General features: G+C 41.3%; 3 protein-coding genes across 5 annotated transcripts in view; 1 reads left to right on the forward strand and 2 right to left on the reverse strand.

The window, feature by feature from the left end:
- Positions 1 to 5,060, reverse strand: part of osbpl3b (oxysterol binding protein-like 3b) — a 30,838-nt gene extending 25,778 nt beyond the window's left edge. For all 3 annotated transcript variants that reach the window (XM_071532811.1, XM_071532810.1, XM_071532809.1), the window contains exon 1: positions 4,887 to 5,060. The gene's annotated coding sequence lies outside the window, so the exon portion shown is untranslated. The remainder of the gene's footprint in view (positions 1 to 4,886) is intronic.
- Positions 5,061 to 6,830: 1,770 nt separating this feature from the next.
- Positions 6,831 to 9,771, reverse strand: LOC139655421 (sperm-associated microtubule inner protein 4). Its single transcript, XM_071532822.1, has 8 exons — positions 9,683 to 9,771; positions 9,485 to 9,556; positions 9,322 to 9,351; positions 8,929 to 9,119; positions 8,723 to 8,811; positions 8,397 to 8,571; positions 8,105 to 8,199; positions 6,831 to 7,823 (listed from the first exon to the last, which is right to left on the reverse strand). Exons 1-8 carry the CDS (start codon positions 9,769 to 9,771, stop codon positions 6,831 to 6,833), a joined length of 1,734 nt encoding a protein of 577 aa, XP_071388923.1.
- Positions 9,772 to 13,924: 4,153 nt separating this feature from the next.
- On the forward strand, positions 13,925 to 26,063 carry pde11al (phosphodiesterase 11a, like; the record flags this gene model as incomplete). Its single annotated transcript, XM_071532823.1, has 20 exons — positions 13,925 to 14,698; positions 16,467 to 16,625; positions 18,041 to 18,130; positions 18,493 to 18,633; positions 18,818 to 18,882; positions 19,275 to 19,395; positions 19,994 to 20,069; positions 20,173 to 20,240; positions 20,723 to 20,815; positions 21,378 to 21,428; positions 21,638 to 21,784; positions 21,890 to 21,997; positions 22,814 to 22,923; positions 23,010 to 23,100; positions 24,227 to 24,327; positions 24,523 to 24,600; positions 24,701 to 24,764; positions 25,282 to 25,356; positions 25,650 to 25,733; positions 25,856 to 26,063. Coding segments are annotated over exons 1-20 (2,704 nt in total), but the record flags the coding sequence as incomplete, so codon positions are not given.
- Between the last annotated feature and the right edge of the window lie 533 nt (positions 26,064 to 26,596).

Here is a 26,596-nt window from a genome sequence, read left to right on the forward strand (position 1 = left end):
GCAATGCATCAGGCACTTTCACGCCACATGGCATCCTGTTAATCAACCACATCCTCCACACCCTCACTCCCCTCCCACTCCCCTGTCCTCCCTCTCTCTCTCTTTCTGCTCACAGTGCGACAGAGGTCTTCTCCTTTGTTATGTTCTGAGTGTGGGGGAGCCTGACAGCCTCATAACTCAACACCAGCTTATTAGGACACAGAGTCACAGCTTAACTTGCACTCCCTGACAAAGCAGCGGGAACAAAACACATCAATGTGCAGCAACCACACTGCTGAACTTCATTGTGACAAGTGCACTTCAAAATGTGTCACGTGGAGCGACTTGCGTGACGGTCCGATTCAGCCATTGAAATTGAAATTGAAGTTACTGTGCTTAGGACTCAACGGCAGCATTTGCCCCTATTTCTATATTAATTCACAGCTGCTGACCCATAGCAGTGCATAAAGACATTGGGGGATCTCTTCAGCATCAAGACGCTGATCCTCTCTCATAACAACGGATACAAAATCCAAGTAAAAAAGTATAAAAATATCCCGAAACATCTGCACTGCCACAAGCAATCTTCAAGCCCTTCATGTGAAGATATACAGTATTTAGAAGTGGCATCGTCTTCCATTACCTTCCATTTATGGACAGACAGAGATAAACGGTCTGACTGAGAAGAGCTCCCACATCTTGAGAGATTTACTTCATGCCCGAACTCTTGTCAACCAAATCAGTAAAGCATTCCTTACTCGCTAGACTGGAGTGTGGATGAGCATGTATCGCTCTCTGTTGTATATCATGGAGATACAGTTTGTCAGAGCATAAACAACCTGACTCAAGCTGTAGCTTCCCTAAAAGATGAAATGACAAAATGGGTGGAAGGCCTTTGAGATGTACACAAAGCAGTTCAGAACACTCTTACGTTTTCATTTCTGACAAACTGAAGTCTTTTTTGTCACTGCAGGAGTCTGAATACAGTTTTGAACTTTTTTCCTTTCTTTTTTTTGTCTTTTTTAGGTTGTGGTGCGATCACATCTCACCCACAGACCCACAGTTTCTTTTTTTTTTTTACTATTTTACTGCAGTGGTGCAGTACAGTATAATCCCACCGAAAGATTTCATTGGAAAAGAGACAGTCCTAACAAGAATGAAGAAGTCTTTTTCTGCTTGACTTCACTGGCAGAATCATCATAAAAAATGTATTGGGTTGACATTACGGCTAAAGTAAGAATCAATCATGACAGATTGTCCTTTTAATGTTTTTAGAATTTGGAATGAAATGATGGAAGCTTTTACGATAAACCAAAAATGACAGAAGGCTTCCAGAAAGGCGTTTTGAAAAGCAGCTAGTGCAAACTGCATGAAACATACCAGAGTCTTTGGAATATACACACATTCCTCAACTGGTGTGCGACTGACCTGGGGCGCTGTAGTATGGGGGAACAGGCGTACTGACTACCCATGATCCTAAACTGCCTGGACTAAAATGCCTTTTGTGGTCCCTAAGTGTATATATATGAATATGTTATACTTGGTTTTGCTCTGGTCTTGAATCAGGGTTTGGCTGAAATCTAAAAAACTGCAAACATGTAAAAGCTTTCTCAGAAACATGATCCATAAAAACTTTCTCAAAAACATGATCCAGCAGCTGTTGTGTTATCTGACACAAAGTGGAGCAAGCAGGAATAAAATTTGGCTCAGTTTTTCCTGTGCATACTAAAACAAAACTGTCCTCCCTAGACAGATTTTGAACAGGGGAGACTACAGGTGAAAGTTTGGTTGACAGACAATTAGCGCTATCAGGGTAATGCCCTAAGTCCATAATTTCAATTAGACTGAGATCATATTATTCTTCCTTATGCTACTCTTTGTTCAGAGGCTGTTTTCATAATCCTGTCCCTTCTCATGTGTTCATGTTTAGCTTTAAATATGACATTTACGAACGATCAACATTCAGTGTGCCAAGACTGCAACTTGCCAAACTTGTCAAGGCACCGAAAAGGTTAAAGAGGAATGGAATATACTTTTAAAAGACTCAAAGCCCTACATTATTTAAGAACATCGAAGCTGTCATCGGAGCTGTCATATTTTAAAAATGGAGAAGTCTTTGAATAATTCAGTCCTAAACCAATATAGTAGTTATAGAAAACAGGGAAATGACCAAGGCAGTATGGGGGAGTTCAGTAAAAACATGTCTTTGCTCCCCATGGAGCGCTCTATTGTTTCAGTTAAAAGTCTCTGCTAGTGACCGCCTTGTTTAAAATTTCATGCTGATGTTTTCCTTTTTTTTTTTATCTGGCAGTCTGTAAGGGAGTTTGGGCCCTCTAGCCTCCTTCAGCCTCTTCACTGCCTGGACAAGGATGATGAGACTGGCAGCAATCTTTCAATACCGTGTGGAGGGCAGCCAATGCCAAGATGCCACTGATGAGTTGGTCTAAGGTGAGTCACGCTGATAGGAAAACAATCATATCAGATGGATAAATTTAATATCATCATCACACAAATGGAAATCTAATTGAGGTATTAATCCATGCTTTATTTCATTAGTACTACCGTGGTACAAACAATTAAGCACAGTTAAAATAGGTGATGCATTTTGCATTACTCAAATCAAATTTAAAATGTAAAACTGCAGAATCTGCAGACCAATTACAACTTTATGATAAGCGGTGCTGCGTGCCTAAAGCCTCATCTACCTGTTTACATTTGAAGCCACCTGAATTATGCATGTCCTGCCCACGCAGAAAGAGGCAACACCTGCCACCATGCATGAGGTGCTCGCAACAGCTGCTCTGCTGGTCCACTTCCTGCATTCTTCACCTGCTGCTTTCAAAAATATTCTGAAAAGGCTTTTTTTTCTTGGCCCTCTAGCCTCCTTTTTTTCATGCTAGACTCGTCACTGAATGTATAACTTACAGAGGTTCATTTAGGTCTGACTGAAAGTGAATACACATGTTTAAATTGTATCTTTAATTGAATGTCGTAGTAACGCATAACTGTATACATTCTCCATTGTCTCAATTAATTCAACACCTTTGTTGATCAGCAACTATTAATGTATTGAGCTGGCTATCTGTGCAACGTCATGCAGTGTGACAGTAAGCTACAGAAAAAGTCTTTCACAGTACACGGTGCACAACAACATGGTGCAGGTAGGTGACCTGGAAAACCGCAGTAACACGGCCTCTAACGTAAAGGCTCTGCAGAAAATGCGTGAAAGACGAGTACAATAACATCTCATGGATTACATGATTGTGCACATTTATTCAAAGGTTTAGGCCAAAGGTTGGCCAAGGGCAAACTGAAATTACTGTGGAGGTGACCTCATGGACTGCTCACTGAGTTCCATTGTTTTTTTGTAGTCCTTTTCTTGCACAGGCAAAAATGTTTTTCTCTCTTGCCACAGCATTCCACAAATTCTATTAATTCCTCGCCTTCACAGTCTCCTTGTATCCGACTGGGGTCATTGATTGATTTGGGAGTATATACAGACGTGGATGGGAATTGGAACATTAGGCTAACACACTGCCCACCAAACTAACCTCAGTCCCCAGTCTAATGAACACAGCTGAGCTTCACGTCACGACAGACATTTTCCCCCAAATTTCTGAATAGCCCCATTTGAGTCCCACACATGTTCCAACACACTCAGCCTAAGCAGCACCTGAAAAGGCTCCACTGTTGCACTGTTGACACAGCACCCAAAGGAGCTGAGATAACTGTGTAAGCAGTAAAAGGTATAGTTAGTCTACACATAAGCTACTGTAATATCTGCATTGAGCAAACCAGCTTTGGCTTAAACCTGTTTTTGCTCATAAGGATCCTCAAACAGACAAACATCTATCTATGAAACTTTTAGCCTGAGGCCCATATTTGAGAGATGCTGCTATTAGATTTAGCACAGAACTGTAACTATCTAGATGGGGATTGAAGAGTAGTGAAAGCAAAACCTATTATCAGCATACATATTCTCTCAAAGCATTCCATCATTTACATAGTATATGAAATACTAGTAACATCATTGAAATACTAGTAAAATCAACCTTATTCTTCTCTTTGCTGGGGACCATCTGGGACTTACAAGGACCTCTTAGGTCCTCAGACCCCATTTTGAGAACCAGTGGTTATGAGATTCTGGGCTCATACCTAGATATGATCTGAAAATGGATCCTCCTCACAACTATTCTTCTCAGTATCACACACACCTACATCCACGCAGCATGAGAGAAGCCGGTCACTCATTCCTAATAAAGACCCATTATTCATAGCTTTGGCTTCTGACTGAGTAGTTGATTCATTGCTGCTTTTATTAGCGAAGGGATTGCACATCACTGAATATTGTTATGGGTTCATACAGTGTGGCTACAGTAGATGTATCCTCCACAACTTGTCTTTACTAGTAAAAGGGGAGGAAAGGAACTCAGAGTTACCATGGAGACTGAAAGGATCTACTGGTGTTTATTGTATGAATCACATGTTTGATCAAATCTTGCAGGAATATTGTAAAAAAGCAACTGCTTGGATAACCCAAGGCGAGTTTCACCCAGCGTCTGAAGTGAGCCTTCTGCCCTTGAGATGCAGTTTGCTGTTGGCTTGATCCACTTTAAGTTCTACAAGTAGGGTCTGGGCTGCATGTCATCCAGTCCAAAATATGTTACAGCACACTGTGTTCTGTTGTTATAAAACTACTTCAAAGTGCAAGAAATGCAATATTCACCCAGAAGAAATATGCACTAGATCCCACTACAAACTTTTAATGACTTTACTGATTATGCTGTTTTCACTATTACAAAAAACCCCTGTGTTAATATATCCTAGAAGAAGACACACATAGGCTACTAATTCCCAATAAGCACCACTGAATATTAGACTACTTACTAATGAAATAACACACTCACCTTGACAGAGTTTCAGATGTGAATTCCAGGTGATGAAGGCGGAAATTTTAGAAAATAGTCGCTTGGTTAGCAGAGTGTGTAGTTCATCTAGCCCAGCAGATAGGCAGTGACAGAAGACTCAGATCATAGCCTGGACCAAAGTGCCTGCCTACTCTGATGTACATAGACATGGACCATCTCGCACTCAACTGAAAAAAGCATCAGTTCTTCAACCGCTTTATGAGGGCGGGTGGTCACGCGTGACTGACTGCGACCGACTCCAATTAAAATGCAGAATACGGCTCAGCGTCACCTAACAAGGCGGGCTTTGTGCCATTGACTGCATCTTTTCCGTGACGTGGTGTCAAGGTCCCCAAAAGTAAGGACAGAGTGTAGAAACATTCAAAACTAAACAGAAAGCACACGCTCGTCCTTCGCCTGTACTGCCGCATCTCTGAAGGAGATATTGGATGCTGAACGCGTTTTTCTTTTTTTCTTTTTTTTTTTTTTAACTGTGCACGACCTGTCTTGAAATATGTGTAGCCTATTTTTTATTTATTTATTTTCTTTTTATTCTGTCCATGGCACAAAATAACTCATATCGGCCTGAGGTTTCCCCATAAAGACTTTGCATTTTTGTAATATTATTATTTATTCAGGATTCACACGTATTTGAATATTACATTTCTGTGAATAATTTAGATAAGGAATGGGATAACTAGTTAAACTTTTTTACTAGGTGATATGGTCCAGTAGTGAACAAGATGTCGACAACTAGATGACTATTATAAGAAATAAGAAATGAAGTGAGGATGAATAATATTTTGTGCCTAGAATATGATGATATTCTGCCCCCTACTGGAGTGATCCGTGACTCACAGCATAACCAGAGAGAAATATCTTTTAGAAATTTCAGAAACAATGAAAGAGGTAAACCTAACAAATGAGCATGATGAATGAATCAGCCTAATGAATGAGTGATTTTGAAGGCACATAAGACCAAGAATGTGACACAAGCAAACTGTCATAAGAGCAACTATGGCATGAAAAACAATGAAAAAAAGAATCTTAATAGCACTCGTTAAGGGCTATTAAGATAGGTTTGTTTTGTGAAAAAGAATTAACAGCTGAAGATCGTCTCCACTATTCAGCAAGAAAATTGCACTGTTCTGTTTTTCTGTGTGTGTCGTTATCATTGAGCCTTTCTGAAAGTCTGAATGAGAGGCTGCTACATCACTGAAGGCCACAGCCTTGCTGCTCAAGAAGGACTCACTGTCACAAAACCCCTTTTACAGGGAGTCAGTCCGACTGCAACAGCTTATGTGTGAAAAGGCATGTCTTCCTTTCAAACTGGCTATGTGCAAGGTTACTGCAGCACTTACAGAAGTGGATTCCATACACGAGAAACACAATTCTCTATGGTGTTGAACTCCTTTACCTGTGGAAAAAGTAATCAGCCTCATACAATGTTTCTCCTCCGGGGAATTAGAAAGGTTACAGTGAAGACCAAAGTATGTATCTTAGCATTATGAAATTGTTGCTTTCCTGCCAACTGTGTGTACAGCGGTCTGAACTCACAGGAGCGAGTTTTGAAGGGCTCTTTCTTTCCACCCTTACAATCAGCTAGGACTGATGGGAGCCATATACAGGAGTGTGTTTCTATAATACATCCCTAGCTCTAATGAAGGCTCCAAATGAGATGCACAGTAGCAAAGGCCAAATGAACAATGTTTGCAAATTGGCCTGGCTGTTTACTGTACTATAAAATGCCAAGTTGAGCAAACAGTTTGACATGTTGCATGTATATTAATAATTAGTGACTGAATAAGCTTCAAATGTTTTATTGTGAACATGTGGAAAACCAAATAGAGACATAACATAGAACATATAAATTTGATTTCCAGGTAGGCCTCTGTATGTAGCCTATTTTCTGCTGTTTCGGTGTTAAAATTAAATTATTTTCAGTTATCCATGGAGGTAGGAGCAATTGATGCCGTAGAAGTTGTGTTTTTTCCCCAAGCATATATTGTCCCTCAGGTCTGCAGCAGCACCCACGATGGAGCTGTTGAAGTTGCGATGGACCTCTGACTTACTGAAGGAGTCCTGAAGGTCCAGTAGGGAAGAGAAATGGCCAATACCCGGCCTTTCTCCACCCAGAGTCCCAGCTCCACCCACAGGGTGAATGCATGGCAGGACAGGAGGCCGCGGCAGGATGCAGGGAGTGGAGATACTGTGCAGCAGCTCACTGCCCTTTTGCAGTTTCTCCTGCTCTAAAACTGCCCTTGATAAAACCTCAGTGTCTGATTCAATACCTGCCTGATCTTTGGCTAAAGCTGACTGGCTAAGGCTAAATGGATTACTTCCAACTTTGTAACCCTTTCTGCTGCTCGGTACATCCTTATAACACAGCTCGATCAGGCTTTTCTCTTTGTTGACCTCTGTCTCTGTGTGGGGAAGTGGGCAGCTGTTCAAGGCCAGGGAGCGCTCTGCGTCTGTGATCTTCGTCCCTGTTGCCTGGGCAGCGTTAGTCTCTTGGCAGCTCTGTGGCAGGGATACTTGCTTGTGACCTTCATCAAACTGGACTCTGCGGTTTTCTTTCCCCCTGATCTCACACTCAGGGTTTTTGCTTTCAGGTTGTTGTTTGTGTAAGACCTCCTGGGACACTGCAGCAGACTTGGCTTCTGTGGAGCGATGACTACTGTACTCTGCCTGACTCGGACCCTTTGGATTTGGATCCGGTGTCTCATTATGCTTAGCTGTGATCTCCTGTGGCTTATGTTGTAGTATAGAAGCTGGAGCAGTGTCTTGGTTTGGAGCTGGGGATGGATATAGGGGTTCAACGGGTCCAGCAGTAGGCTCTGTTGTGGGACGGTAGGTGCTCCTCACAGCACTGCTCCCCTCTCGTCTTCTGCCCTCTCTTGGTTTAGAGGGAACAAATGCAGGATAGGACCTTTCTCTCTGGGAGAGACAAGAACTCATTAGAATGAGCTTGGGTTTATGAAGCACATCGCACACTGTAAATCATCTCTGTCTGGTGAAAGCCTCATGTCTCCAAAACTAAGAAAAATAGCTTTGTCTTTAGCTTGATGACAATGAATTCTTGACAGTTTCATAAGCCCAAGAGGGGAAACCTAGAGTGGACCATGCAATTCAATTGAAATAAAAACATGAAAACCACAAAAAGTTTTCACATGACAGCAGCGAAATATTGTTGTAAATTGTTTATAATCCTACTTTACCAGTTGTGCAGTGTGTGAAGTCAACCCCCCAGTGGCTCGGTCACTTATTTTTTCGTTGAAGTCATCTATCTTTAAATGATTTGCTGGCCCCGATCCTGAATAAATCAAACATCAAACATCAAACATCACTATCAGATAATTTACACACTTAAAATTATGCACATCCTATTACTGCATTATTTATGACTTTGCAAATGTGCATAGTACTACACACTGTGTTTTGGTAGTATCTGATAGCAAAATGTATTCTGTATTATTGTCAACAGGTACACAGTGGTTTAGGCTCCTTTACCTGTGTAGTGCATTTGGTAAGAAGTGAGCCAATGTGTCCTCTCCACGTTTTTGAGCTTGTTGGTTGTCCGCTCAGACAATGAGATATCCCAGTTACGAAGTTTAGGGTTGGGGAACACTGTCTTTGGGGGACTGGGGTAGAAAACCTGACTCTCGCCCTTCACTGGCTTTGTGTGCTGAAGGTAGGTTTTGTTAACAAATGAAGAAGATTATTAGTTGTTACTTGATCTATTGACTTCAATCATGATGTGAAATAGAAATTTACTTGAATTTTTAAATTAGAGAACCTCTCCTTTATTTCTCTACCATGTTTATTCAATTACTCACATCCAAGAAACCATGTTCTCCTGTCCACATAACAGCTTTCTCTTCGGTTGCCATGGGCATCTCCAAGATCTCATGTCTATAAGGACCACCTGTGAATGGTAAAGCAGACATCTTGAAGATATGGACCTCTTTGGAGACATATTATCTATTTTACTGTCCATTTTTTCATTGAGTCTGTGACAGCCCACAATATTTTGTCCTCTTACCTATAGTTTTGCTGAGCACAGTGACCTCTGGTGCACCGGTGGGGATGAGGGGGTTGAGGATGGGTTGGGAGGCGGCTCTCACTCCTGCATCAGGGTCGTCTGGGGAGCGGAAGGATGGGAACATTGCAAACCGGGAGATGTGGGATGAATAGGGATGCTCTTTTGGAATGGCAACCTTTATCATTTTCTCCCTGTATGGAGTGCCAGGCAATGGAATGGCGATAAAGTGTGTTAAAATTTGAGGCAGGCACAAAAAATTCAAGTGTCAAGTGGTCGCCAATATTATGCATTAGAAAAATAAAGAGCATTGTGGAGCTCTTAATGAAGTGAGTCAGTCCATTGTCTCTTCTTGCATCTGGGGAAATAAGTTAAAATAAAGCAGAAAGTACTCACGCTATATTTATATCAGTTGGTTTTGGTATACTGAAAAAATAAACAAAACAAATGTCATCATTCTATATCATCGTTGATAAATGCATTTTTTACACATAACAATTCTGTGAATTTTTGACCAGTTCATGATGAGTAGAATTATGATATGTCAATGGCTACCCACAGTTGGTCACTGAGGCGAACATTACTTTTCTTCGTGGCGGTAATGTCATAATGTTGTTGAACAGTGACATTCCTGTGAAGGTAAAACAACAAACTAATTAGGCTGCCATTCAGTCTTTAACTGGAATTTGCTTGTGGAAGTTGTAGCTGTGTGTAGCTGACTGACTTTCCTATCCAGAATGTCTTCATACATACTCACTCAGGTATGACGGCCCCTCCATAGCTGAGGTGATGATGGCCCCTCAAAGCAGCCGTTATCCTGTAATTTCGTGGGGACTTGGCCTCCATCTGGCTCCTGCTGCTCCGGCTCACGGGGGGCAAATGGAGGACGAGACCCTGCCCAACTACAAGGAGGAGGGAATGGTATAGGAGAGCAAAAATACAGAGAAACAAGCTAGATGTTGTCAACAACACATTTCTATTGTGACATGTCTGCTTAAATCTATCTACTGTATTCACTGTTTTATCAATCTGAAGGAACAGCAGGATAATAGATATTTCCATCAGTCCCTCAATGACACACAATTAACTTAGTCCATAATATAAAGCAATATATTGCTATTAAATACTACATATACTGTATTACTGTTAAAAAAGCCCAGTAAACTGATCAACTGTAATCTCATTGAAGGAGAAAGGTGAGTTGTAAATATCAAACTGTACATGTTTTTTGAACAAAATGTTCATAATGTTTTTAAAATTGTAACCATATGACACCAAAAAGGTTTTCATTTGACCAGGTGAACTTAGCCAATAGATGCTCCCATATGTTACTTTTTGCACTGTATATTCATTGATCATAATACTAAAAAATAAATGAATCCACCAAGTATAACAAATTGATCAAAGGAATCACAAAAGAACAGTATCATGTTTTCTTACCTGTGCAGTGGTACAGAGGAGAGTTTCCTCAGGGCTTTCTTCTTATTTTTTGAATTATCTTTCCAGGGTGGGACAAGTTTGCTCTTTTGGATAATAGTAGCTACTAACCTCCTGGTGCAGATGTTTAGGGCAGGTAGTTCTCTTGGTCTAGATGGATGAGGGGAGAATAGGTGGCCAGAGTGACGCTGCTACAATGAGCAACAGGATCAGGGTGAGTGACACCCTATCCAGAGCAGAGTGTGTAAGCAGAAACTGAGATATAAAGCAAGAGGCTGGTGTAAGAATAAGCTAAATACTGCAACAACGTCATATATTCTGTGTTTAAGGCCATGCAAAAAGATTAACTGTAATATAGGCTGTTGCAAATTGTACTTAACCCTATCCTATCTGATATGTAGGCCTACAGTGGTGGAGAGTGGCAATAAGGGATCAAAATGTTATTGATATTGCAGAATATTGTCATTGATCTTTTCCAGTGGGCAATCAGTGCTCAGAAAGCCCGTCATCCTGTCATCAAGTCTTGATCTGATAATATTACACGTTCACAGCTTGGTGAACTCACACAGCTCAGCATGGGACAGAAGGAAAATCAAGCTGGCTCTGGCTAATGCCTGCTGACACCAGATACAAGCTGTGTGCAGGCTGGTGTCTGGTTACAGGGGTCGTGTTTCGTCGTCTCCGTTTCTATGTAGAAACAGTTTCACATCAAAACAACTTGGGCTGTAGATGTGTAGGCAGTAGGCTGTGCCTTACGCAAGACCTCAAAAGCAGTGCAAGAAAGTGGAAGGAACTAGAAGATAATCCCCATCTGAGAATAATTAGTGATTATGTGGATATAGAAACTGTAAATTTTGCTCAGTTTGTAATACGTCCTGCTGTCCTTGGTGCTGACATCGCGCTGTACACATCAGAGAATGAGAAGTGTCAAAGGTCAACTGTAACACAGAATGACCCTTTTTGGAAACTAATATGGTGTGTGGGTGTGTGTCAGGACAGGATTCCTAAACCTCTTCATATCAACGACCCCAGTGTTAACCCACAGATGCCCACTTGATAAGAAAACAATAAGAGTTTTGATAAGAGTTTTGTTGTTAGTTATGATTTTGTATAGAATTGCATAACTGTCTATACTTGGGTGGGGAGATTACAAAGTTGAGTAGTTCAGTAACGGTTTGCCCGACATAAAAAAGAAGACAACACACCTGATAAGCTGCAAATTTTTTAAACCATTAGAAACCCGAAAAACGCATTTAAAGAGCAGTTTTCCATCAGCGCACAGCCAAGACTTATAATCAATGCAACTGTCTCTGTTCGGACGTGACATGGACTGCTTTTCAAGCAGCAAGGCTCGCCTTGTTTGTCGGCCCTTACAAGACCCATATTCTGCATTTCCTTTTTAATTGGGATTCTCGTGAGACCTTGTCCAAAGTCTCAGCAAAACACCCTAAGTCCTATCAAGCAGACCCAAGCTAAGTCCAGTAACCAATTACCCTGCTCTGCCCCAGCGGAACAGCCGCTCTCCGGATTACATTTCCTGCTGCTGCATTATAAATGTGCCACAGCCTGCAGTGATTTCTCATCACCCTACTTGTTAATATTAAGTTATTGTGCAGATGCAGGTTGATTAGTTCACTGGTGTCAAACTTCTGGCCTAAGCCCCTGCAGGGTTGCGAACACAAACCGGTATTCACCTTCATTTCCACTTCTCTTAGTTGACTCTGATAGACTCAGAGAAAGATATTAAGTCATCACTCTCTATACGAGAAGATGTGATATTAGTTATTGACGTGTTACAAATCGTCAGCCTTGCACGCTCATGTAGGCTACATGATAGATTAGGGAGACATTGAGATGGTTTCTTTCATCTGAGCTGAGAATGATAGAGGAGCCTGTGAACCTCCTGTACCTCAAAGTACAGCGCTGGAAAATATTCTGTTAATTTCATATTTTAAACCGCGTTTCAATCTTCAATCTGTGTAAAGCCAGTGGAGCAGTCTCTCTCTCTCACTCACTATCTGTGTGTGTGTGTGTGTGTGTGAGAGAGAGAGAGAGAGAGAAAGAGAGAAGGCTTCTACAAGATAAACTGTTTTATTGTACCTGTATTATTGTTGTATAATTGCAAGGCCACTTCAACGTAACACACTGACATCTGAATGGAGAGAATAGCAGGGGGGGGGGGGGGGGGGGGCAGTGTACGTGCAATTAAAATAAAAAATACTCAATTGCAAATCACATCCAAATAGATTCTGTTTACATCTTAAACAAGGCAGGATTCATGCCATTACAGCATGTAATTCTGGCCAAAATCTCCTCAGAGTGTTTGATTTTCGCTGTAGCCACACAAACAGCACACTCTCTCTCTCTGTCTGTTCAGTCATGTGGATGTTAGCTGGGAGCCAAGTGCCCTTGAGTTATTCAGAGTTATTCAAGAGGCAAGACAGTCAGAGCTGCATTCATACATCCACAGCCATTCCAATCCACTTCACACTCTATCTATCTATCTATCTATCTATCTATCTATCTATCTATCTATCTATCTGTCTGTCTGTCTGTATGTCTGTCTATCTATCTATCTATCTATCTATCTATCTATCTATCTATCTATCTATCTATCTAGGCTATCTATCTCATACAAACAGACATGCATACACACATATACATATAAGGTCAATTCAATCAGATCAGTCAACAGTATATATATATATATATATATATATATATATACATAACATGGTTAATGCATGACTACTACATAATGCGTACTATATAATACACTGCTATATGTGCTTTGAAAAACTTCAAAGCATGTCATATAACTGCTACCCTGAAAAGCTACTCAAAGGTGCTTGGTCTAGTTAGACTGTGAAATCTTCAGTAGGCTATGTGAAGTATAGCCTACTTGTTAGTGCTCATTTGTTTCCAAAATAAATATTTCATTTAAAAATGTTCATTTTTCTGTCTTTACATTCCAGAAGCTGTCCGTTTGGCACAAGCACATTGCTTCTTACAGTAAACAAGGCTTGGCATACAATAGGTACATGTATCTAGGTACATGTCTCTCCTGCACGTTTTAGATGTAAATGAAACATCAAAATCGTATTCGCTTTTGATTGGAGCCTTGCAGAGAGTGTCTCTGGTGGTATATAAAGAGAGCGAGTGAACAGCCTTCCCTGCAGTTTTTTTTTCTCTTTTCAATTTCTTGGGAGAATATATAGGCGCCGTGTTTTTCTCCAGCTCTGCATGGTATTCTACAGAAATCCCCTGGGCCACTGCTCAATCTGACTTGACTGACAGCTACAGCTCGTCTCTCAGGCGTCATCAATCCGGTCTCAAATGAACCGGATTCATTAATGTATTTGACCATTTCTGCTCCCGCTATTTCAGGGAAGAACACAATGGGGTGGCTCAGATGGGGAATGAATAAATTAATTTTTTGAGGACCTCACTTCTCTGAGAAACTCGACTGCAGCCGCCTCACCCCAGCACACTCGTCTAACTCTTGTTGTTTTTCTGTTGTTACACTTGAGCGTCTCCTTTAGTCCTCCCAACAGCTTTCACCATGACAACATTTGACTTCTCGGATGTAGAGGCGTTTTTGGATTGCCACCCGGATCTCTTCGAGGAGTATCTTGTTCGAAAGGGGAAATGTGATGCGGTTAGCAGGTGGTTGAAGGAGCATCAGCCGTCGAAAGTGTCCACAACCGAGGAGAGGCGCGGGGTTCCCAGGGACCCGCTGTGGCCGACCAACCCGGACGGACTCCGGCGCAGATCGTCCCACATGGAGCTGCGGCGCAACTTTGCCCGATCCAAAGCCACGACCGCACACAGGACCTACGACGAGCATGTCAGCCTCAGCGAACACGAGTCCCAGTCCAGCATGAGGCGCCGTGCGCTCCTGCGTAAAGCCAGCTCCCTGCCTCCGACCACCGCGCACATCCTGAGCGCCCTGCTGGAGTCCAGGGTCAACGTGCCCCAGTACGCATCCAGCGCCATCGACTACAAATACAGACTAAAGGAAACCAATGAGAGGGAGTTTTTCTTGGAGTTAGTGAAGGATATCTCCAATGATTTGGACCTGACAAACCTGAGTTATAAGATCCTAATCAATGTGTGTATCCTGGTGGATGCAGACAGGTGTTCGCTGTTCCTTGTCGAGGGACCTGCGCACAAGAGGACACTGGTGTCCAAGTTCTTCGACGTCCACTCGGGCACCACGGTCCGACCATCGTCCAGCACCCTAAACTCCAACGAAGTGCAGGTGCCATGGGGAAAGGGCATAATTGGATACGTGGCAGAGCATGGGGAGACCGTAAATATCTCAAACGCATACGAGGTAAACATGAGACCGGTATATATATATATATATATATATATATATTTTTTTTTTTTCATATTTAGACATTTAGCTGAGGGTCTAATCCAGATCCATTTACAACAAATGAGCAGGTAAGGCTGTCTAGTCAAGAGCACGTTATCTTTTGTGAGTGATGACTTGTGACGGTAATAAACATTGGCCATCTTGCCGCTTCCTACAAGAAAGTCGACATAAAACTGCACATAGAATGAAATATCATTTAAATCAGTTGTATTTGAAGTATCATTTATTGCCAGATAAAAGCTGAAGAAAATGTTACGCAGGTCTTTGGATGCCAACCCACCTCTCTAGACTAAAACTTTTACGCATGATGGCTCGCACAACTGGAAGAAATGGAGCGAACACTGCATGGGTAATTTCCTCAATTATGTCAAAATAATAACACAAAAATACTCTGCTGTAGTCAAAGAAAAGGAAAGTAATCGTTATAATTCTCTCAGCTTCCCACAAGCCACGTCTCGTCTTACACCCTACCAGTTGCACTCCACATCATTATATCATGGCCCTGGGCTCCTGGAGAGGCTAAGGCAATGATGATGCGGACAGTGCTTAATTTTTAACCTCGCGGTTTTGGACTACCTGCATTCCGGTATCTATTTGCGTGGACCCGGCACCTGGTGGCATGAAACGTTTTTTTTTTGTTTGTTTGTTTTTTTTGTCTGCCATGTAATACTCCCAATAGTTGACTCTTCTTTCCTTTCCCCTCCCTTCCAAAAACCTGTCTCATTTCCATATGAAGACAGGTGATTACCCTATTAGAAAGTAACAAGCGCATAGTAATCACGTCACACATGAGCGAGCTGCTCTGCAGCGTGTTATGGTAAACTTCAGACAGCGTCATGGCTAAAAGTTGAATTTGCTGTCCATATGTCCGCTGTCTGGACTATTTTGGAAAGTTAGACAAGATAAGCAGGATTAAAAAAACAAAACAAAAAAAAACGTGTTAGCATATTCTGTCATCTGCTTTATGTATGATTAGGATGTCTCATAGTAGCCTATGTGGGCATTTTTGTGTTGTGCACAGTGCAGTTATATCTTTAGTCTACTACTTGAAGGGCAAGTTTGTAAAAATGAGTAGGCTATTATGTAGACTATGCAATAATCAAATATTGTTATAGGTCCCCAGTAGTCGGAGCTCTAAGGTCATATAGTCGGTCAATTAGTAATGTTTAGGCTGTTAGGTCTACAGTAAGCTATATGGCTGCACTGAGCACCACCGTGCCTCCAATGCGCAATTGTCTTGATATGTTCCGGAACCTTTTCCCTCCACACCGACTCGCGGGAACACCGACCCCTTGGTGTTCCGGGACCTCATCATTTACAAATTAAGCACCGGATGCGGGTCCCCCTGAGGTCTATTACTGCAATAGTGTAGATATATGTCCTCGACAGGTATTGTTGTTTTCCCAGCTCATAGTAGAAACAAGAGGCCTAGAGCCGTGCATTACGTGATTTTTAAAATATGAACCTAAAGTACACCTAACAAATGAGTCCTATAGCTCCCATTAGAAATAAACTGTTTTAATGTCGTTCAGGACTGTGCCTGTGATAGTATAGGGGGCTATAGGTCTATGGTAAGATGTCCATTGGCATTTATTGAGCACAATGAGGTCTACGTTGTGCGTATGTGTGTGTGTATGTCAATGTGTCCTTGCGTGTGCGTGCTTGTGAGCGTGTGCACACGTGTAATGTGTGTTTTTTTTCCTCTGTGTGTCCACTATTCCAGGACCATCGCTTCAGTGATGAGATAGACAAGCTGACAGGCTATAAGACCCAGTCCATCCTTTGTATGGCCATCTGTAACAGTGATGGGGAGGTCATCGGCGTTGTACAAGCAATCAACAAAAACCCCATGGGCACTCCCTTCACTGAGGATGATGAGAAGGTGAGCTCCTGTATCTCTGCTGAGAAACACTGACTGTTTTTATTTCATTTTATTTTATTTCACTTTTCATTTATAACATCCTGTTTCATGCCCATGTTATCACTGAGTTTCATATTCACCTGACATTCATAAGAGTTGCTTGCAAATATTGCTAATGTGCTCTCGAGCAAGGCAGCTTTAGTGGAGTTGCTCAGTGGTAAAACTGGAAAACTGGTTACACTTGGCATCTGTGGAGAGGGGCAAAGAGTTCCCAAGGAAGCAGGATACCAGAAAAATGAAAAGAGGGGCATCACCTCTAATGCAAATAAGATGAAACTGTCTGCAGAGGCCGTGGAGCAGTAAATATGTCTGGTTGTGGAATACATGCACACTTAAGGCAACACATTTGAGTGGATACTCTTCCAATTGCTGCCTGAGGAAGAGATTATCTACTCAAAATGGGTCCACTAAAATATGCATGTATTATATAGCTATAACTACATTTACTCTTCCACAGCCTGTATACGCATTTTCATCCTTGCAGCTTGTTGCTGAACAAATAATGTATTGGGCATCTCCCAGGTGTGAATAAGTCTATGGCTTCCTGTTCGAGTGTGTAGCAGGACATTAAAAAAGCAAGGGTGCTCATTCACCCACCCAGGGAAAATAAGAGAGAAATAAATCAAGAAAACGCCTAGTAGATAGGAACATCAATGGGTGCAGGCAATCGTTGGACGCTGTATGAAATCATCACACTTCCATTGTTGTTGTTTTTTATCATTGCCAGTGTCCAGCTGTATTGAGAAGTTACAATTTGTCCACAAGGTGGCAGAATGAAGTTGGAAAATCATATTCATTCTCAACATATCCTTTAACTCCAGAAGAAAACAACTTTAAACAACTTTTTTGAGTTTGTAGTAATTCCAGAAACCTTTAAATGTATGATTTACATGGATTCATTTCTGGTTAGGGTTAGGGTGTGCTGTGTGAATCTAAATAAGAGACAAAATAAGACATATAAGACATATATACCGGTTTTGTCATTTTAAATTTTACATAATACTGTAGCGTAACAACTTAAACAGCTGCCTTTGAGCAACAAAGCAGTTGAAAATAGAAAAAAAATCCCTTATCTACTCATTTAAGGGCCCTTGATGTCTTTCTAAATACATTCTTTCTCCAAATCAATACTTCATTAACTATTTGAGAGAAATTTGTGTAGAGCAGCAGCTCTACTCTCTATCATGCTTTTCTAACCCCATCACCCCACCCACACCCACCCACACACACACCCACACACACACTGATTTTTTTCTGTTTCTCTGTTATGCTCTTTTGTTCATCATACAAAACCATAACTAACATTTATAGATTATGCATGCCCTTCACCACCTTTTTACCCTTTTTCTACTATTACTTTCCTTTACCCCTGTCAGGTGCTGCAGATGTATCTGCCGTTCTGCGGAATATCGATCTCCAACGCCAAGTTGTTTTCGGAGTCTCGCAAGGAGTATGAGAGGAGTAGGGTGAGAGATCAAAAACTCTGTATTTCAAAAGGATGAATAATGGTTTCTCAGCCATTGGAAAATTACAGGTAACATAAGGTATATTTAGCATAATGATCAATTAAATGGAAATTTTGGTCACAACAATTGAGGTAAATTCTCTGTAAACACACCAAAATACTTTCATATGATTAAAGTGGTTATTCATTCTAATCAATCAAGTTAACACGTACAGTACAAGGGGGGTGTCACAGTTTATTCAATATTGGTCAGTAAAATTCTCCTAATGTACCCTCCATCAACATGATGTTGTGCCATAAATATGTCAACATTGTGTTTGTGTAATGAGCATAGGTCAGCGGCGGCCTTTGTTCTGCCCTCAGGCTCTGCTGGAGGTGGTGAACGACCTGTTTGAGGAGCAGACTGACCTGGAGAAGATCGTCAGGAAGATCATGCAGCGAGCGCTGACCCTCCTGCAGTGTGAACGCTGCTCTGTGCTGCTCCTCGAAGACATCCACTCACCTGTGAGACCTCTGATTCTTTATCAGTTTCTCTGTTTTTCTTACAGATGTCACACTCCAGTCCATTCTCTGCAGTACAGCAGCCATACTTGCCCCAAACATGTCTTTGCACGAAACCTTGTAGCCTTTCCCGTGCAAAACCTTCCTCCTTTTGTTGCACACACTATAACAGATGTCTTTGCAACAGGTGGTGAAGTTCTCCAAGACATTTGAGCTCATGTCTCCCTTATGCAACATGGACCGTGACATCAGGTGAATTTCTTAATTTCTTAATTCATAATTACATAATTAGATAGACAGACAGGCAGACAGACAGACAGGCAGCCAGACAGACAGACAGGCAGATTGATTATTTATCCCAGGGGAAACTTCAGTTGTCACAATAGTAACCCACACTTGAAACACAATAAACAACCTTCATCAATATGCAGGGTGTGATGTAACAAGCCTTTGTAACAAGCCTTTGCTATAAGTATTTCATACAGGCCCATGCCATCTCAACAGGGCTCAACAGTGCATTCAAGCACAACAAAACATAACAAAACACTAATAAAGCTATTAAAAAGATTTACTGCTGTTTACTGAATGTATAAGCGCCTGTACCTGAGAACCTTGTCTCCTGTTTGTGTTATTGGCCACCTCAGCATGGAGAAGCTGTCGTGTTCTGATTGGCTGATCAATAATAGCATTGCTGAGCTGGTGGCTTCCACAGGACTGCCTGTTAACATCAGCGACGTCTGTCAGGACCCACGTTTTGATGCTGAGGTGTGTGGACCTATTAGTCTGAATCACACATAGACACATTTTTTACACACACTTGTTCAGTGTTAATTTAACTTTGAGAGTGTAAAATCAACACTATGTCGTTTTTATATAAATTTTCATGTATATATAAATCCACACCCATCAGAGTTAATTTAACACTTCTAGTTAGTTTTGAACAGCCGCTCCAGAGCCATATCAGCTCTATGAGTGAACAAACAACACCAATCAACACTTGGCAACTCTGAATAAGTGTCACTGAAAAATCAACACTTATTAACACTGGATAATTTGCTGTGTAGTGTGGTTTCAGTGTGATCTTGAAAATCAGGTCAGGTTACACAATTTTGGCTGTTATCAGCCTAAAAGCCATGTACACAACAAATTTTCTAGTGTTCATAAGTGTTGATTTTTCAGTGCCAATTATTTGGAATTGACATGTTGATTGGAGAGTTGTTTGTCCACTCAAGGAGCTGATATGGCTCTGTGCGGGTCTTCAAAACTATCTAAAAGTGTTAAATTAACTCTGACACGCGCGCGCGCACACACACACACAAACAGTTCTCATTCTTGCCCCATTGTCACTCTCTCTTCTCCTCAGGCGGATCAAGCCTCAGGGTTTCACATCAGATCAGTGTTGTGTGTCCCTATCTGGAATCGAACTCATCAGATAATTGGTAGGTTGACCTACAATAGCTACCTGATCTCATTGGAAAACGCTTCTTCATGTTGCAGTCGATCAGAAAAGAAGTTTGATTTGATATACTGTATGTTCCTTAGGGGTCGCGCAAATTCTGAATCGCCTGGACAGGAAAACCTTCAATGATGCAGATCAGAGACTGTTTGAGGTGAATTTTTTTTACTACATTTTGATTGCAGCTATGCACACAAGACTTTGTTTGGTTGTACAGTGTTGTTGCATGATTGCATGATAAGCTGTTTAAAAGACGTCTAAATGGTTATAGATGTCTGGGCTACAATTTAGCAAAATTGGGGTTAAAAGTAAAATTTTAGTGGATGTCTACATCTTAGAGTCTTCTGGGATATAATGACAAAAATAAAGCATTATCGTGTACATATGGACTTCCCTGGTGCATGTTTTTGATATTAACAGCTGTTTATGCATTGTTTAAATATGTAATAATGTATTTACTGCTTGGTCTAAAACGGGGCTATACATAGCCAAAAATGATCCTGGTCTATATGAGAGCTAAAGCATAGACATGATGATGAAATGACATCCAGTGCTCAGTGGGATATCACACTACATCAAATATTTAGCTCCTTAATATTTTTCATGTTTTTCTTCCCCTTTTTTCTTTCTACACAGGCATTTGTGATATTCTGTGGGCTTGGAATCAACAACACAATGATGTACAATCAAGTTAAAAAGACCTGGGCCAAGCAGTCTGTAGCACTGGATGTGAGCACAGAAACATGTGGATTAAAACTAATCTTAACAGAGCAGTTCTTACAGTAAATCTACAGCAGGCATTAGTGTCTTCATCTGCATCATGCTCCACTGCCCAGTACCTAACCTGAGCAGTCAGTCACATTATCCTGAGCAAACAGCGTTCTGCTTCTCTCCCATAAATATTTCAGCCATTTTCAATAATTCATAATAAATACATGTGCGCGTGCAGACTGCTCACCTCTTATCAAAGGCGAGGCAGATTCCTGTATTTCTGTCACATAACCTCTGCTGTTTCTCTAAACACCTGATGGAAACTGCTTTTCTGTCAGAAGGCCGATCCCAAATATCACAAAACAAATTGGTTTTAAAAGCAGAGCAGTAGTACTTTCTTTGATCCTGATTATGTAACAAGATAAGTAGGAAAGATGCATCACAGCAATATTCTCGTGTGTCTCCTTTTAAGAATTAATCCTGCGCAATTTACACACAGTAAGTAGAGCATATAATACAGTAGTCTGATATTTCCTATAGCTCATTATTTTGTACAAGATGTTTTCTTCTGCTTTCTCAGATGCTGTCTTATCACGCTACCTGCTCCAAGGTAGAAGTTGACAGGCTCAAGGTAATCCTCAGTAAGAAAGAACAATAAAGCAACGTTCATACTCACACATTCTCACAATATTGGACTTCTGAACTGTATCAAAACGCTAAATCTGGTACCTGTCAGTGGTTGAAGATAAACTGTTGCCTGATAACTGATTTTTTTTGTTTTGTTGTACTTCCTCCTTTACTGAGGCGGTGTGATTGACAGCTCTGTCCTCTCCCCCGAAGGCAGCCAAGATCCCCCTGAGCAGTGAGCTGGGCATTGATGAGCTGCACTTCAACGACTTCTCTCTGGACAATGACGCCATGATCACCGCCTCGCTCCGGATGTTTCTGGAACTTGGCGTCGTCCAAAAGTTTAAAATTGACTATGAGGTGAGGCCCCAGAGTATAGGTGCTCAAATTTTTCATATGGAGTATACCTGTATCTCATATAGACAACACAGCTGGCCTCTGACCTGTATGTCTCTCCTCTCTCAGGTTTTGTGCCGCTGGCTTCTGACTGTGAGGAAGAACTATCGAACAGTAGCGTATCACAACTGGAGGCACGCCTTCAACGTGTCTCAGTGCATGTTCGTTATGATCACAGTAAGTTTGAAGTCAAATCATGTTTATTTGTATAGACCTTAATCACGGTTACATTCTAAAAAGGCTTCACACACACACACAATCTAACACAGTAAATGAGAAAGCAAAAGCAACACCTTCCAGTCTTACACAAAAAATGACTAGCTGTCCAGTGATTTTATCTTGTTTCCAGATCTATCAAGCTTATTTCATTATCTTTAGTCAAATTATTTCACTGAACTGGCAGATAATCTTGCTGGTTTCAATGAATTTCACTTGATTCATGCCAATATGACTTCTTTCAAGAAATCATCATAAAACAATGAAGAAAATCTGGAAACAAGAAACTTTCTCCAAGTCCAATTTCACTTTTCATAGTAAATGTCCTGAAGCAAGTTACATTACCCTGAAAAAAAGTCAAATTTGTTGAAACCTGTAAAATTATCTGCCAGTGCAGTAAGATGATTTCACAAACAAATCCTACAATAAGCTTGATAAATCTGGATACAAGATTCAGTTTTTGCAGTGTAGACCCTCAATGAGAACAAGAAAAACTCCCACAAAAACCTCATTACAGTAAGACGAAAAATTGGGAAGGGCCTCATGGAGAGGGATCCCCCGGACGGTCAGATGGGCAGTGGATGCAAACAAAATTATAAATATCGAATGGAGCATAAACAGAAATGAATGCTGGGGTCAACATCCACACCACTCCTGGCGCCATGCCACTGTGGAGCTTTCTGACTAAAAGATGGGTTCCATAGGCTGTGGAGAATGACTATTTGAACATAATATAATTTATTTTTACCTAAAAAAAAATGTCATTGCTTTCCGCAGACAGCCGGCTTCCAGGAAGTCCTGTCCGACGCAGAGATACTGGCTTTGATGGTTGGTTGTCTGTGCCATGATTTGGACCACAGAGGCACCAACAATGCATTTCAGGCCAAGTAAGTCACTGGGGTACAACTGAGGTACAATGATGGACTAGGTGTCTCAGGTGGATTTAGCTCCACTACTGTGTTTTCCCCTGCAGGACAGGCTCTGCTCTGGCACTGCTGTATGGGACATCAGCCACACTGGAGCATCATCACTTCAACCACGCAGTCATGATCCTACAAAGTGAGGTGAGACCAATATTACTTATATGTTCACCAATTGGGCATTATATAAGTCAGTCTGGGCCATATATCTGTCTTCCTTTTGTGGTCTTTCTTTGCTTTTATTGACTTAAGGAGCTGAAAGTGTGCTTGCCATAGGCAAGCACACAAATTTTGTCCAATCTTCACCAAATTTGATACACAGCATATCTGGACCGTCCTGCATAAATGTGCTGATTTGTTTTTTGATATTCCCTACCGTTTTGATGTTATTGACTTGCAAAGTTTGATCAAAGGTTGTGGGCGGGGCCTATGTTTTAAAAATTGGTACAACTCATGAACCCATTATGCTATCCCATCCAAATTTGGTACAATTGTGCACGTATCATGTCTCAGCCAACCTGTAAAATTTGGTGTCATTTTGCCAATTGGAGGCGCTACAGCAACCTGTTACATTTTAAATTATCGTAACTCGGTGACTGTAAATCGTGGAAACACAATTCTTTTTTCCTTGGATTCTCTTTGTTCCCTAGCACCCTAGCAACCACTAGTGACATCCTAGCAACCACCTAGCAAAACCCTAGCAATCACCTAGAAACACCCTAGCGACCACTGGCGAAACCCTACCCGCAACTTAGCAGCACTCTAGCAAAGACCAGTTCAAAGTGACTGTTGCTTGGACGGCAAGCACTTTTTAAATTTTCTTCAGAAAATTTAGCCTTTTCTAGTTATTTACTTTAGCCATTGAATTGGATCCTTTTCAGGTGAAAGATCAAATTAGTTGGTGCATAATTAACTTTCCTTGTCACATGGTGCCGGTGGGTGGGTGGTTTGCGGTTTGAGCTTGGCTGCTGAACACAAAGTGCCTGCCAGTAGCCAGTGACCACTGGTGACATAATGAGGCTGCTTTGTCTCAGGTGTAGGTCAGATCTTAGTTTGATCACCAGGAACTGTGTTCGCCATCGATTTCTTTTAACAGAGGACAGAGAAAGTCTATACCCATTGCTAATTAACATTGCTAATGGGAGCTTCACTGACAGTGAAAGATGAGTTTACCAATACATCGTCTTAAAGAAGACATTGTAGGCAGAGTTAATTCCCTGCTCTTGTGTCTTTGCCTACTGTAGTGTGTGTATTGCTTTTTTTTACACAGGGTCACAATATCTTTGCCAACCTCTGCTCTAAAGAGTACAGCAACATGATGCAACTATTGAAGCAGGCCATTCTCTCCACAGACCTCACTTTGCACTTTCAGTAAGTGGGCCTTTTAAAATGAGCTTGCTAAATAGTAAAAAGGAAATAGATTATTACAGATTATTAGATAGATTATTGCAACTGAAATTGAAGCGTATTTTATTATGTTTTATTAAAAAGATGTGTGTAAAATGTTATCTTGGAGTACATTCTGTAAAATATAGACTTTCCTTGACTGTCTCTCTGCATTATAAGGCGCAGAACTACATTCTTTGAGTGTGTTCTGTCTGGAGAATTCAGCTGGACAGATGAAGGACACCGAGAAGTTCTCAGGTATCTATTATTTTACAAAATAAAATGTCCTTTGCAAAAATCACTTTATCTGTGAAAAGCAAAACAAGCAGCTATAAATGAGCCTTGGTGCCGTCCACAGGTCTATGCTGATGACAGCATGTGATTTGGGTGCCGTCACTCGTCCATGGAAGATATCCAAACAGGTTTGAGTTTCTACCTCAACATTTCTCACATCTGTGCTTTCAATTTTGAGGACTTGGAGCCATAAGAATGTAGGTGGCATTGTGGTAAAAATGTGCATAGTACAATGATAGTACAGTGCAGGTAATGCCATGCAAAAAACAGTCTATCAACCAGGCATTCGAGTGATACAAGTTTTGTCTCACAAAATTCTTTAATTCTATTTATTTCTACTTTTTTTTTAAAAGGTGGCCACTGCAGTATCAGTTGAAGATGAATGCAGGCTAGATGATGTCTGGAAAGCAAAGGCATCAGTGATGCCTGTCCAGACCTGACAGTGTAGACAAAAAAGCTCTGACTGAGCTCTAGTACAGAAAAATTTCACTGAAATCATGACCAAAAGTGAAATTTTGCACGAAAATATCACAAAATTGCATCAGACTTGCACCCTTTCTGGCTCTGAGCGCTTGGTTTGATGTCAGAAGTCTTACTCTCTTACATTTCTTCATAGATAATGATGATTTCCATTGATATCCCAAGGTTGCAGAGCTGGTGACCAGTGAATTCTTTGAACAAGGTGACAGGGAGCGGTCTGAGCTGAAGCTAACTCCAGCGGTAAGCACAAAGCCACAACCTGCAAAGTCTCATCTTCCACTGGGATTTTAGAGCTCTGTCCACTTGTATGAAGAGCCATCAAAGCTAAACTCCTACCATGATCATTTTGGCTTGCACAAAGATTTTTGTCTTATACTCAATCATTATTATGGATTTGAGTCTAGTTCACAATCTAACCCTCCTGGGGACTCAAACCATAAGTCTTTTGTCAAACAATTGTTGCAGTTTGGTAAGGCATTATGATTGTTTTTGATGGTGGATGATAATAACCAAAGCTTATCACCTCTCTGTAGGCCATATTTGACCGCAATCGCAAGGATGAATTACCTGCCTTACAGCTGGAGTGGATTGATGGGATCTGTAAACCCCTTTACCAGGTAGATAACCCTTGAGGAAAACATCATTTCAACTTTGATAATTGTGAAATTATTATTTGGGAGTTGCTAATTCTCCCCAGAGGATCTGAGAGATCAAGTGTGTTGGACTGTCTCTCTCCCAGGCACTGGTGAAACTGAACAGGAAGCTGCAGCCGATGGTCGACGGGATAGATGCCAACAGAAGGAAATGGCAGGAGCTCTGCTCATCCTATCAGCAGACACGCAGAGCCTCAGTGTCCGATCTGAGCCCTGAACCAGGTCAAAATCCCAAGTCAAGAGAAGATACAGAAACAAATCAACACCCAGAGTCCATAGAGATCCCGAAGTCTGGTGAAAATGCCAAGTTTGGGTCAAATTCTAAGTGCGATCGGGATCTGAGGTGCAGTCCAAACACAGATTCCTGTCATGATCAGGTGCCAGTTGGCAACATGACAAATGGACAGTGAAGCAAGAACCAGAGTAAAGTAAGAGTTTATCCACTAAATAAGTAATGTGGGCTCCCTCCCATATCCTGTGATTTTCTAACACTTGCAGTAATCTAAAATAATCCAAAACCTGGGTAATGGACCTGCAGTTTTCACCTACTGAACATTTTGCTTTCCCAAGTGTCACTGTATTAAACTCAGGCATGGGATCAGTTCCCAGTGATCAGTCTCCATTGTAAGGGCAGTTTCCATCCATCCATCTATCTATCTATCTATCTATCTATCTATCTATCTATCTATCTATCTATCACTTTTCTTCACTGAGATGTGTAATGGTAGACCATTGTTGAAACCAAAGAGGGCCAATTATCAATGTGTTGTAATGGGAACTGCCTCAGAAATGTAAACTCATTTGAATGCCTTTACAGAACAAAAAGG

The sequence above is a fragment of the Centroberyx affinis genome, unplaced genomic scaffold (assembly GCF_046629955.1).
Source record: "Centroberyx affinis isolate AG114_WGS23_722 - 3 ecotype Tasmania unplaced genomic scaffold, CSIRO-AGI_Caff_v1 ptg002254l_1, whole genome shotgun sequence".
Classification (NCBI taxonomy): Eukaryota; Metazoa; Chordata; class Actinopteri; order Beryciformes; family Berycidae; genus Centroberyx; species Centroberyx affinis.